The sequence below is a fragment of the Pecten maximus genome, chromosome 9, assembly GCF_902652985.1.
Source record: "Pecten maximus chromosome 9, xPecMax1.1, whole genome shotgun sequence".
NCBI lineage: Eukaryota > Metazoa > Mollusca > Bivalvia > Pectinida > Pectinidae > Pecten > Pecten maximus.
Window position 1 is genome coordinate 37,441,326 of NC_047023.1, and position 14,896 is coordinate 37,456,221.

Below are 14,896 nucleotides of genomic sequence, written 5' to 3' on the forward strand. Positions count from 1 at the left end.
CAAATTAACTCCTAGCTAGCTGGCCACTATATAATAGAATTAAGTTTTAAACCTTATCATGGATGTTCATACACACCCTTTAATGCTGAGGGTAGGAGTATGTCTATATGACACCCTGTTTACATTACTTTTATTTTCTACAGGGTCCGAGTCAACTGCTCCTACAGGGCGTGGCCCAAATGTCATCCTGTGTCTTGATATCTCCGAGAGTATGGAGGGACCACCCTTCCTCAGTATGGTCCAAGGGGTTCTCCAGTACATCGATGGTCAGTAGCAGTTGTGGAATACCTTTCCTTTATTTTTTTTCTGGTCTTCAGAAAATATATGAACTGTGTATAGATAGTAACAATTTTATACACGAAAGAATCTATTGCTTTATCACAAATTATACCCATCTTGCAGCAGTTTACAAAATGACTGAGATATTGTTATATATCATGTTCCAGTTATTTTTAATGGTACCTGCAATATCTTTTTTTGAACATCAGCATATAGTTAAATTAATATATAATAGAAATAATCACTTTGAAAACAAAGATAAGACATTATTTGAAAGGAATTAAATTTATGTAGGTATGTGCAGACCCCAGAGTATTTAATTATTTCCCTATATTGATTATGTTAATGAGTATTATAACCTGATGGCATGAAAGGTGTAAAAAATGTAATAATTTTCTCATAACTTCCAGGGTAAGCATTCAATGTTGAAATAACTTTACAGTCTGTAATCATTAATGAATAAAATAATGATAATAAGTTATTCAGTAAGGAGGTATCTGTTAGTTTTATCATATTGCTTTTTAATAATATTTACACTGTAATTAACAATTTGCTGTTTAATTAACTGGTTCCTGATATTTTCACAGGAGTGGAGAACATTTGCATATCTCTGGGGTTCCAGATCAATATTGCCATTGTAACATTTGGTCATAAGACCGAAGTACTTCATCACCTTACAAACGAGTTGTCAGTTCTCAGGGAATCTGTCAGTAAGTATGCCAAATAGTTAGATCTCAGGGAATCTGTCAGTAAGTATGTCAAATTGTTAGTTCTCAGGGAAACTGTCAGTAAGTACATCTGTATGCCAAATTGTTAGTTCTCAGGGAAACTGTCAGTAAGTATGTCAAATTGTTAGTTCTCAGGGAATCTGTCAGTAAGTATGCCAAATAGTTAGATCTCGGGGAAACTGTCAGTAAGTATGTCAAATAGTTAGTTCTCAGGGAATCTGTCAGTAAGTATGCCAAATAGTTAGATCTCAGGGAATCTGTCAGTAAGTATGTCAAATTGTTAGTTCTCAGGGAAACTGTCAGTAAGTATGTCAAATTGTTAGTTCTCAGGGAAACTGTCAGTAAGTATGCCAAATTGTTAGATCTCAGGGAAACTGTCAGTAAGTATGTCAAATAGTTAGTTCTCAGAGAAACTGTCAGTAAGTATGTCAAATAGTTAGTTCTCAGGGAATCTGTCAGTAAGTATGTCAAATTGTTAGTTCTCAGGGAATCTGTCAGTAAGTATGTCAAATTGTAAGTTCTCAGGGAATCTGTCAGTAAGTATGTCAAATTGTAAGTTCTATGGGAAACTGTCAGTAAGTATGTCAAATTGTTAGTTCTCAGGGAAACTGTCAGTAAATATGTCAAATTGTTAGTTCTCAGGGAAACTGTCAGTAAGTATGTCAAATAGTTAGTTCTCAGGGAATCTGTCAGTAAGTATGTCAAATTCTTAGTTCTCAGGGAAACTGTCAGTAAGTATGTCAAATTGTTAGTTCTCAGGGAAACTGTCAGTAAGTATGTCAAATTGTTAGTTCTCAGGGAATCTGTCAGTAAGTATGTCAAATAGTTAGTTCTCAGGGAATCTGTCAGTAAGTATGCCAAATTGTTAGTTCTCAGGGAAACCGTCAGTAAGTATGTCAAATTGTTAGTTCTCAGGGAAACTGTCAGTAAGTATGTCAAATAGTTAGTTCTCAGGAATCTGTCAGTAAGTATGTCAAATTGTAAGTTCTCCGGGAATATGTCAGTAAGTATATCAAATTGTTAGTTCTCAGGGAAACTGTCAGTAAGTATGTCAAATTGTTAGTTCTCAGGGAATCTGTCAGTAAGTATGTGAAATTGTCAGTTCTCAGGGAAACCGTCAGTAAGTATGTCAAATTGTTAGTTCTCAGGGAAACTGTCAGTAAGTATGTCAAATTGTTAGTTCTCAGGGAATCTGTCAGTATGTCAAATTGTTAGTTCTCAGGGAAACAGTCAGTAAGTATGTCAAATAGTTAGTTCTCAGGGAAACTGTCAGTAAGTATGTCAAATTGTTAGTTCTCAGGGAAACTGTCAGTAAGTATGTCAAATTGTTAGTTCTCAGGGAAACTGTCAGTAAGTATGTCAAATTGTAAGTTCTCAGGGAAACTGTCAGTAAGTATGTCAAATTGTTAGTTCTCAGGGAAACTGTCAGTAAGTATGTCAAATTGTCAGTTCTCTGGAAATCTGTCAGTATGTCAAATTGTAAGTTCTCAGGGAATCTGTCAGTAAGCATGCCAAATACTTTGTTAGTTCTCAGGGAAACCGTCAGTAAGTATGTCAAATTGTCAGTTCTCTGGAAATCTGTCAGTATGTCAAATTGTAAGTTCTCAGGGAATCTGTCAGTAAGCATGCCAAATACTTTGTTAGTTCTCAGGGAAACCGTCAGTAAGTATGCCAAATTGTTAGTTCTCAGGGAATCTGTCAGTATGTCAAATTGTCAGTTCTCTGGAAATCTGTCAGTATGTCAAATTGTTAGTTCTCAGGGAAACTGTCAGTAAGAATGCCAAATTGTTAGTTCTCAGGGAATCTGTCAGTATGTCAAATTGTCAGTTCTCTGGAAATCTGTCAGTAAGTCAAATAGTTAGTTCTCCCGGAAACTGTCAGTAAGTATGTCAAATTGTTAGTTTTCCGGGAATCTGTCAGTAAGTATGCCAAATTGTTAGTTCTCTGGGAAACTGTCAGTAAGCATGCCAAATACTTTGTAACTTCTCAGGGAAACTGTCAGTCAGTATGCCAAATTGTTAGTTCTCAGGGAATCTGTCAGTAAGTATGTCAAATTGTTAGTTCTCAGGGAAACTGTCAGTAAATATGACAAATTGTTAGTTCTCTGGGAATCTGTCAGTAAGTATGTCAAACTGTTAGTTCTCAGGGAAACTGTCAGTAAGTATGTCAAATTGTTAGTTCTCAGGGAATCTGTCAGTAAGTATGTCAAATTGTTAGTTCTCAGGGAAACTGTCAGTAAGTATGTCAAATTGTTAGTTCTCAGGGAAACTGTCAGTAAGTATGTCAAATTGTTAGTTCTCAGGGAATCTGTCAGTAAGTATGTCAAACTGTTAGTTCTCAGGGAATCTGTCAGTAAGTATGTCAAACTGTTAGTTCTCAGGGAAACTGTCAGTAAGTATGTCAAACTGTTAGTACTCAGGGAAACTGTCAGTAAGTATGTCAAACTGTTAGTTCTCAGGGAAACTGTCAGTAAGTATGTCAAATAGTTAGTTCTGTGGGAATCTGTCAGTAAGTATGTCAAATTGTTAGTTCTCAGGGAATCTGTCAGTAAGTATGTCAAATAGTTAGTTCTCAGTGAATCTGTCAGTAAGTATGCCAAATTGTTAGTTCTCAGGGAAACCGTCAGTAAGTATGTCAAATTGTTAGTTCTCAGGGAAACTGTCATTAAGTATGCCAAATTGTTAATTTTCCAGGAATCTGTCAGTAAGTATGTCAAATTGTAAGTTCTCCGGGAATATGTCAGTAAGTATGTCAAACTGTTAGTTCTCAGGGAAACTGTCAGTAAGTATGTCAAACTGTTAGTTCTCAGGGAAACTGTCAGTAAGTATGTCAATAGTTAGTTCTCAGGGAAACTGTCAGTAAGTATGTCAAATAGTTAGTTCTGTGGGAATCTGTCAGTAAGTATGTCAAATTGTTAGTTCTCAGGGAATCTGTCAGTAAGTATGTCAAACTGTTAGTTCTCGGGGAAACTGTCAGTAAGTATGTCAAATAGTTAGTTCTCAGGGAATCTGTCAGTAAGTATGTCAAATTGTTAGTTCTCAGGGAAACTGTCAGTAAGTATGTCAAATTGTTAGTTCTCAGGGAAACTGTCAGTAAGTATGTCAAACTGTTAGTTCTCTGGGAATCTGTCAGTAAGTATGTCAAATAGTTAGTTCTCAGGGAAACTGTCAGTAAGTATGTCAAATCGTTAGTTCTCAGGGAAACTGTCAGTAAGTATGCCAAACTGTTAGTTCTCAGGGAAACTGTCAGTAAGTATGTCAAATCGTTAGTTCTCAGGGAATCTGTCAGTAAGTATGTCAAATCGTTAGTTCTCAGGGAATCTGTCAGTAAGTATGTCAAATTGTTAGTTCTCTGGGAAACTGTCAGTAAGTATGTCAAATAGTTAGTTCTCAGGGAATCTGTCAGTAAGTATGTCAAATCCTTAGTTCTCATGGAATCTGTTAGTAAGTATGTCAAATAGTTAGTTCTCTGGAAATCTGTCAGTAAGTATGTCAAATTGTTAGTTCTCAGGGAAACTGTCAGTAAGTATGTCAAATAGTTAGTTTTCAGGGAAACTGTCAGTAAGTATGTCAAATTGTTAGTTCTCAGGGAAACTGTCAGTAAGTATGTCAAATTGTTAGTTCTCAGGGAAACTGTCAGTAAGTATATTGTTATTTCTACAAAGGATAATCCATAGAAAACCTCTATAGAATTAGTCTAAGAGTTTCAAAGTATTTTCACTTTTTATACCGTTAGTAGGTAGAATTTTCATATTCTCTTTTTGGTTAACAAATTGAATTTGTACTGAGTATGTCACTTTGATTTGGACTGAGGAGGAAAACAATGATTCTACCATGTGGTACACATATACAGTAAATTTCACTTGTGTCAAACACGCTTGTATCGAATACATCGGATTAGTCAAATGTTTCGTTCAGTCCCAAATTTTTCCCTTATTTATGGCTTACATTTAATGCTATTATCAAGTTTGATTTGTACCGTTCATGGATATTTGGCAATAATGAAGTGATACTAGGTTTCAATATATTTCTGTATGTTGATGTTCTTGTTGGTATATTGTATAATATATGTCTCTACATATTGTAACTCTGCTTCTTCTCTCAGGAAACTTAACTACAGGGGGCACAAGTCCCCTAACTGCGGCCCTCCTCCTGTCTACAGCTGCCTCAATAGGACACGGTACGTAGCCATGCTCTTTATATACCAGTCTTAACCATCAGGGAATCTTTTCTCAAATTGTTAATTTCTAAAATCGTAAGGCCTCTTGTCTTCAAAATCTCATGTTTTACAATTCAAGCCATGTCAATGGACCTCTTGTCTTGAATTCTGTGCTATACATGCCATTTGGATATCTTGCCAGGAGTTGCCACTTAAAATGTGTTTTGTCTTTAATATTATAGGCCGTCAATTAACCACTGGTGGGTATATTCAGCGCCCCAGAATCATCATCTTCACTGATGGCCGTGCTACACTTGAGTCAAGACTCCTTGGGGAAGACATACCAATTGATGGAGATTTCTCTTATGAGGTAAAAGGTCAAAGTTCATAAAAATAATTAGAATACAATCATGTTAGAGTCATCTTGCTTGCAGTCAAAGTTTAATCTATCCGTACTTGATTAAAATTTCTATTTTTACAAGATCATTGTTGTTTTCCTTTATGCCATTTTGATATATTACCATTGCATGATTGTGAAGATTTTTCTGATGGAAATTTCAGAAAACTGGGTGAAAAATAAATCGTGTTAGAATGCAGGAATTCCATTTATACAGCCAACCAGCTTTCATTAATCCGAGTTAAACTTTTCTCATTAACAGGTAATGAGTAACATGACGGGTGTGGTTGAAGACATAAAGAAAAGGAAGCTGACTGTTTCCTATGTACCAGTCGGAGATTTTTACCCGGTGAGTTATATGTTGAAAGAATCAGTTGACTTTTTAGACACTTGACAAAAAGTTCAGTCAAACTTTGGAGGGGGTTCAATTGTTGTTATCATATTGTAATTTGTAGATTTGGTATGGATTAAGTATGAAGTTGAAATATTTTTAATAGAATGTGCAGACAGTAGGTTGAGAACAACAAAGGAATTACATCACAAAAGGTCACGGTCAAGGTCAATGATCCAATTCAAATTTCAAATCTCTCTTTTTATTCTAACTGCCAAAAGAATGCATTCGCTGTTCAACAAGCTAATAAAGATTGATAATCATCATTTTTCAATTCCAATAACAAATTATGAATAAATGATCACCTTAAGTTTTTGTACAGTTGTAATACTATCATGTAACATGTAGTTTGTACAGTGCATAGCAGTAATAATACCATTCAAATTTCATTTGATATTTTCTGGTCTTAAGAATTTAGTTGAGTGTAGGATACAGAGAATCTCAAACTGGTTGATGTTACATCTGAATTTTATAAAATAAATATGTCATATATTTGATACTGTATTTAAGTGGATCATCCAGAAGACTATTATAAATAACGTAAGAATTCTAACAAAGTCAGATTTAATAGGAATCTTTGACTGCCTTCTATATGCTGTGTATATTTCATATATGTGTGCGTAAATGTTCCACAGATATATGGATCCAGGGGGGATGGGGTTGGGGGCAGATGGATCCAGGGAGGATGCCCCCCCCCCCCCCCCCCCTCAAAAAAAAAAAGTTTCATCAGGTACACCCTATACACAAAAGTTCATTCCAGAAAAAAAAAAATACACCCCCAACCTATATCCTGGATCTGTCTATGTGCTGATCAAGTGACCAATTGACCAATCACACAGATATATTATTTATGTATATACATTACAGAGATATATGGAACAGATAGCAGAAATGACTGGAGGGAAGAGGTATCCCATGGAACATCTTGATAGGGCTATCAGACACAGTAAAAACTTCGTAAGTGTTAGCAGTCTTATAACTATTGCTTTATTACATGGATAATTATATAATTTTCTTACTTTTCCTTAATAAATTGATACCTACATGTATAACTATTGCTTTATTACATGGATAATTATATAATTTTCTTACTTTTCCTTAATAAATTGATACCTACATGTATAACTATTGCTTTATTACATTGATAATTATATAATTTTCTTACTTTTCCTTAATAAATTGATACCTACATGATTGTATAACTATTGCTTTATTACATGAATAATTATAAAATTTTCTTACTTTTCCTTATTAACTTGATACCTATAACTAGTACTTATACATTTTTTTGTGTTTGATTATTGATTGACATCTGAAAAAAAAGTGCTACATCAATCTCCAACAAACAGATAAGAATACCACCCTCACAAAGTTACATACTTTACACTATTACCACCCTCACAAAGTTACATACTTTACACTATTACCACCCTGTAACAGTTACATACTTTACACTATTACCGTCCTCCGAAAGTTACATACTTTACACTATTACCACCCTCTAACAGTTACATACTTTACACTATTACCACCCTCACAAAGTTACATACTTTACACTATTACCACCCTCTAACAGTTACATACTTTACACTATTACCACCCTCACAAAGTTACATACTTTACACTATTACCATCCTCCAACAGTTACATACTTTACACTATTACCACCCTCCAACAGCTACCTACTTTACACTATTACCACCCTCACACAGTAACCTACTTTACACTATTACCACCCTCCAACAGCTACCTACTTTACACTATTACCACCCTCTAACAGTTACATACTTTACACTATTACCACCCTCTAACAGTTACATACTTTACACTATTACCACCCTCAACAGTTACCCAAATTTACAAAACCCCAACCACCCTAAAAAATATTTTTTAATTCCCTCCAAGAAAAATAAAAATTTAAAACCCCCAAAAAGAAAAAAAAAAACCCCCGCAAAGTCAATTTAAAAAATTTTTAATCCCAAAGTTAAAAAAAAACCCTTTAAAATAACCACAAGGTAAATTTTCACTATTCCACCCTCCAACAGTTATACTTTTACAAAATTACCACCTCCAACAGTTTTCACTTTTCACTATTACCCCTCCCAAATTCTACTTTACATATTTCCACCCCCCAAAAATTCATACTTTTTCACTATTCCAACCCCAAAAAAATTAAAAAAGAAAAAAATTTAAAATTCTCCCCAAAGTTAAAAAAAAATTAACTATTTAAAAACCACCCCCCAACAGTTACAAATTTTTTACAATTAACATCCCAAAGTACTACTTTCACATTACCCCCTCCCAAAGTTTTACTTTACAATATACCACCTTTCCCAAAGTTAAATACTTACATATTACCACCCTCCAACAGTTACATACTTTACACTATTACCACCCTCCAAAAGTTACATACTTTACACTATTACCACCCTCCAACAGTTACATACTTTACACTATTACCACCTCCAACAGTTACATACTTTACACTATTACCATCCTCCAACAGTTACATACTTTACACTATTACCACCCTCCAACAGTTACATACTTTACACTATTACCACCCTCCAACAGTTACCTACTTTACACTATTACCACCCTCCAACAGTTACCTACTTTACACTATTACCACCCTCCAACAGTTACATACTTTACACTATTACCACCCTCCAACAGTTACATACTTTACACTATTACCACCCTCCAACAGTTACCTACTTTACACTATTACCACCCTCCAACAGTTACATACTTTACACTATTACCACCCTCCAACAGTTACATACTTTACACTATTACCACCCTCCAACAGTTACCTACTTTACACTATTACCACCCTCCAATAGTTACATACTTTACACTATTACCACCCTCCAACAGTTACATACTTTACACTATTACCACCCTCCAAAGTTACTACTTACAAATATTTCCACCTCAAAGTTACAATTTTCCATTTAAACCCCCCAAATTTCTACTTTACACAACCACCTCCAAAGTCCTTAATTTCCCCCCTCCAAAGTTACTACTTTCACTATTTTCCAACCCCCCAAAGTAATCTTTAAATTACCACCCTCAAAAAATTTTCTACTTTACACTTTACCCCCTCCCCCAAAGTTACTATTTACATATTAAACCCTCCCAAGTTTCATTTTTACACTTTCCCCCCCTCAAATTACCTATTTTTCTTTACCCCCCCAAAGTTTATACTTACACTTTAACCCCCCCCAAATTCCCAATTTACCATTACACCCCCAAAGTTACCCACTTTCAATTAACCCCCCAATTTTACATATAACTTTTCCCCCCTTGTTACATATTTAATAAACCCCCCCAAATTACATTTTAAAATTTATTAAAAGCTGTTTTTAATTCCCCCCCTCCAAAAGTTAAACTTTTTCAATTAAATATTACCACCCTCCAACAGTTACCACTTTACACTATCCCCCCTCCAAGTACATTATGTTACACTATTACCACCCTCCAAAAGGTACATACTGTACACTCTACACCTCCAACAGTTACACTTAACTTATACCAACTCCAACATTACTACTTTACACATATACCACCCTCAACAGTTAATACTTACACTATTACCACCTCTCCAACATGTTACCTACTTACACTATTACCACCCTTCTCAACGTACCGACTTTATCCACTATTAGAGTCTCGAAAGTTAATACGTTACACTATTACCACCCTCCAATAGTTACATACTTTACACTATTACCACTCTCCAATAGTTACATACTTTACACTATTACCACTCTCCAATAGTTACATACTTTACACTATTACCGCCCTCCAACAGTTACCTACTTTACACTATTAACGTCCTCCGAAAGTTACATACGTTACACTATCACCACCTTTTTTGTCATATAAATATTATAGATTTAGGTCACTGGTATTTAATTAAATTGGTTATCTACACCCTGAATGCCATTTCATGCATGTTTTGACAAATGAGCAAATTAAATGTGTAATATTGTTATGTTGTTGGTGGTGTGATATCTTTAATATATGACACTTAAGTGTACAAACTATTTCATATTTATATACAGGCTTTTGCTGTTAAGTTGTTGCGTGTCATCAAAGAGGCAACAGGGGGCAATCTGAAAGACGACCATGCTAATAGACTCATTCTAACAAGTGTCGCTAGCAATGACCCATTTGTCACAAAAGATGATGAGGTGGGTAACTAGAGCAACCATTTTATTTATTTATTTTTTTTTTGTCACAAAATAGGATATGGTTGTTTTTACTAAGAATGTGTGATACTCTAGCTACACCTTTGATGTAATATAATTTTGTATCTAAGTTAATGAATGGACATTTTGTAAATTGAAATGACGATCCGAGGTTGGTTTGATTTTGAAATGACTATTCGATGTTGGTTTAATTGATATTAGGAGGACATTTTGGAGATAGTGAGTAAGGTTGATGACCTTGATAAGACAGCTGACAGTGACTCTGATAATGACGAAGGTCACAGGGAGTTGGAACATGACATGCTGCCCCTAGGGTCAAGGGTCAGACGAGGCCCAGACTGGTCCTGGGACAACCAGGACTCAAATATGGCTGGGACAGTTGTGAGCCATAAGTCTGATGGTAAGCTTTGATGTTACTATTAATAACTGAATAACTCTATTAGGGTTTATATTATATAATTACCTGTAGATACTGTGATGTTACTATTAATAACTGAATAACTCTATTAGGGTTTATATTATATAATTACCTGTAGATACTGTGATGTTACTATTAATAACTGAATAACTCTATTAGGGTTTATATTATATAATTACCTGTAGATACTGTGATGTTACTATTAATAACTGAATAACTCTATTAGGGTTTATATTATATAATTACCTGTAGATACTGTGATGTAACTATTAATAACTGAATAACTCTATTAGGGTTTATATTATATAATTACCTGTAGATAATTTGATGTTACTATTAATAACTGAATAACTCTATTAGGGTTTATATTATATAATTACCTGTAGATACTGTGATGTTACTATTAATTACTGAATTATTCTACTAGGGTTTGTATAACCTTAAGGGCTGTGGTGGCAGAGTGGTTAAGGTGTCCCGACACTTTATCACTAGCCCTCCACCTCTGGGTTGCAAGTTCGAAACCTATGTGGGGCAGTTGCCAGGTACTGACCGTAGGCCGTTGGTTTTTGTCCGGGTACTTCGGCTTTCCTCCACCTCTAAAACCTGGCACGTCCTTAAATGACCCTGGCTGTTAATAGGATGTATTACCTGTAGATTTTTTGATGTTACATTTAATTATTGAATGTTTAAAGAGAACAAAAAAATGAGAAATATGTTAACAAAATATTATTTTGATTACCCCACTAGTGATCTGCTATGGGGAAGTCAATACTGTGGTATATATTTATATATTTATATATGACCTTTAACCTTATGACCTCCAGAATGGCTGTGGGTAATTTGGGACAATGGACACAGGAACCAGTACTGTTTTGGTAGAGGTGGAAAATATGATGTCATTCCAGTTGATGAACCTCGTATTCTCAAACCTGGAGAAACTATCCAAATAGGATGTATGGTCAAAAGAGGTTTGTATTTTAATTGTGTCTCATTATAACATAAATTATTAATTCTTAATACCCCCAGTTAATACACAGGTTGTGATATCTGTGGTAAACTTTTGTAGGACCTGACTGGAATAATGGAAACAAAGATGGCGGAGAAGGCAATATGGGAAGTGTATTACATGTGTACCCAAACAAGACATTACTGGTAAATATTGCTGGTAGTGAATCGTAGTAGACACTGGTTTTATTGTACAGTCGGTGAAAAACTTGTTTGATGTATTAAATTGATTCTCATTACCATGGTAATAGCACCTTAACTTATTCTACTATTTTCAGTTTCGATATAATGACTTGAATTAAATTAATAACATATTGGGGCTATTAATAAAAAACTTCAATAATTTCTTTTGTTAAAATTTTAATTCATGTAGTTACACTTTGTGCAATTTTTAAGAATTTATCACAAGAGGAGTAAATAAAAGTGTATATTCCTGGGCCTGAGTTTCAATCTCAGGTTCGTTTGTGATTTTAGAAAAATTCAAACTGATACCATTACTATATATGATTATAGAATTCTTATTTGACAACAGGATTTGTATTGTTTTAATTGTTTAACCAATTTAATTTGACCAGGTGCGCTGGCCAAATAAGGAGATACTTGACCACGATTATGGCCGTAATGGCAAGTTTGAAGTCACTATATGGTATGTATACTGTATCTAAATCGAACAACCAAATTGTCTATATTGTAAAATTCTTTACTTGTAATTAGTAACAACTGGGTATATCTAAATCTGAAATCCACGAAAATTTCAGCAAATATTTATTATATGTTAATATACATTGTTTGCCCTATTTTCAAAAAAGCCTTAAGTCAGAGAAACTAATTAAAAAATCCTACGAGTACATGGTAGTACAGTAGATCCCTCTTATTATAATATTCTACTTTTAGGAGAAAAACATTATAAATAACTGGGATATCATAATAACCAAGCAATCAATTATATAACCTTTCAACCGGAAGTTGGGGCCCATTACGATTGCATTTTGTAAGACCTATGACTATTAAGTGTTGAAAGAGATCAAAAACACAGAAACAACCTTATACAAATTAATTGAAATAACAATGTATTATAATAAAAAATATGTAATTTATTTATTGTTCCACCTATTTTGATATATAATATCATATTGATACATTTGTATTTTGTCGCAAAATCACCATGATGTCGCAGTATATTTCTAATTTCATTTTAAATTTCTGTCAGAAAAATGTTGAAATGCAGTCCGAAATAAATTGTAAGGTAATATTCAATTATAAATAAATTAATATAGAATTTGAATTATAATTGTACACCATTTATCATGATTTGTTGAATTCTGATCAAAGCATTAATTTTGTTACCTTCCTCTCGTAAACCTCAGTAACATTTTGCTGTGTGATTCACATCATGTGACAGTTACATGACATGACAAAAACTTGCATTTCCATGAATGTATCAAGCTATTTGGTATGTTATAATGGAATTATGACTTTTGTAGTGGACAAATTTCTTCCCTTAGTACTGTATTCCTACTTAGTACTGTATTCCTACTTAGTACTGTATTCCTACTTAGTACTGTATTCCTACTTAGTACTGTATTCCTACTTAGTACTGTATTCCTACTTAGTACTGTATTCCTACTTAGTACTGTATTCCTACTTAGTACTGTATTCCTATCTATGAAACTTTTTACAAAATATGAATATCTAATTCAGATTATTGTTATGTGTCGTTAAATTTTCATTATATTTTTCTTTATAAGAAAACAAGTTTGAACTGTTAGTTCTGATTCTAATTGATTCAACAAACCACAGTTTTCATTTCTTGAGATGGCTCAAGCAACAAGTAATTACCAAATCTACTAAGAATAAAATGATAGATAATTAGAAAATGACATACAAATATGAATTATTAAGTGATAATGCATCAATATACTTACATGATGTTTCCATAATTTGTGTGTATTAATAGAAAGTGAAATATAAGCTCATGCAATTTTAACATAACTAGTCTGACTTTGCAGTGACAACAGTATTTCAATTCTGATTATCAATAAAAAGGTGGGTTTATTGGCCTGCGTGTGGCGGGTGGTTTTGCATGTAGCTAGATTAACTCAAGACAAAGTATAGTTCCAGTGGCAATACACATCAAGTTTAGGCGATGCAAGCACATGTTTACTGTGAGTTTCATCAAGATATCTTAAGTTCTTGAGAAGGTTGGACCCAGAGAAGAAATTATTAGAAGAACCATAATTAGAAGAACTAGTACGAATACAAAATGTCCTGAGCCTTAATTTGAAGGGGAGACAAACCCCAGTAATGGTATAACTTTTTATATGTCCAATTAGTGTACCCATCCTTGTTTCCTGAGATAGGTGGGAGTGTATATGGGAGTATGTGCACTTAATATGTTTTCTATGGCATGTCATGATGTTAATGTTTATGTCTGAAATATTTTTTATTTAAGTGATCCATCAGAGCAATTAGCTCTAATGATGCAGGCCTCCTATGGAGGTGGTGCCACTGGTGGAGCCACAGCTGGTTCCACAGATGGTGCCACATGGGGGACAATAGGAAGTGATGATAAAAGTAGTTCCACAAAAAATCATGAGAGGAAAAATGCACCAGAGAAGGAAAATGATGACTACATTTCAAAACTGAATAGACTTAACGAAAGGAATACATCCTCAATAAAAACGCTACCCTCTTCAGAATCGTCGTTATCAAAACCATCACAGTCTGGAAATATTCCTAGGACGACACAGCATATGTCCTTAGGTGAACAGTCTTCCTCTGAGAGGGCTCAATCAGAAATTGCAGCAAATGCAAGTTTACATACAAATGTGCCTCATTCAGAAAAGTCACCAGAAAGTTCCTCAGCAGAACACACAGACATACATTCTACGGACCATCCGTTTGGAGGTAGTGTTGAAGATGTTGATATGTGTATTCTTTCTTAATGTAACTGTTATATTCTGTTGATACTTAATGGTAGCAATGATTTCCCTAGAAAATAATCTTAGCTTAGTCACATTATGTGTAAGGAATAAATATATAGAAATTTCCCCTTTATCAAACTACTATCAGAAGATTTTTCCAATACAGTATTTCATCAACCTTGTCCTACCTGATACTACTGCCACTATCGCATACAGTATCTGAAAACTAAATTGGAGAACAGGGAATGATATATATCTAGCAGGTAGATATATATAATTCCCCAGACAAACTAAATTGGAGAACAGGGAATGATATATATCTAGCAGGTAGATATATATAATTCCCCAGACAAACTAAATTGGAGAACAGGGAATGATA

At 34.3% G+C, this 14,896-nt stretch overlaps 1 protein-coding gene across 1 annotated transcript in view; it reads left to right on the forward strand.

The window, feature by feature from the left end:
* The window catches only part of LOC117334261, a 36,239-nt gene that overhangs the window by 15,101 nt on the left and 6,242 nt on the right, over positions 1–14,896 (forward strand). Inside the window, exons 9-20 of the mRNA XM_033893768.1 lie at positions 144–266; positions 867–989; positions 5,112–5,186; positions 5,408–5,535; positions 5,825–5,911; positions 6,821–6,910; positions 10,024–10,152; positions 10,372–10,570; positions 11,413–11,556; positions 11,655–11,740; positions 12,169–12,239; positions 14,046–14,500. Coding sequence (XP_033749659.1) covers positions 144–266; positions 867–989; positions 5,112–5,186; positions 5,408–5,535; positions 5,825–5,911; positions 6,821–6,910; positions 10,024–10,152; positions 10,372–10,570; positions 11,413–11,556; positions 11,655–11,740; positions 12,169–12,239; positions 14,046–14,500 — 1,710 coding nt within the window. The remainder of the gene's footprint in view (positions 1–143; positions 267–866; positions 990–5,111; positions 5,187–5,407; positions 5,536–5,824; positions 5,912–6,820; positions 6,911–10,023; positions 10,153–10,371; positions 10,571–11,412; positions 11,557–11,654; positions 11,741–12,168; positions 12,240–14,045; positions 14,501–14,896) is intronic.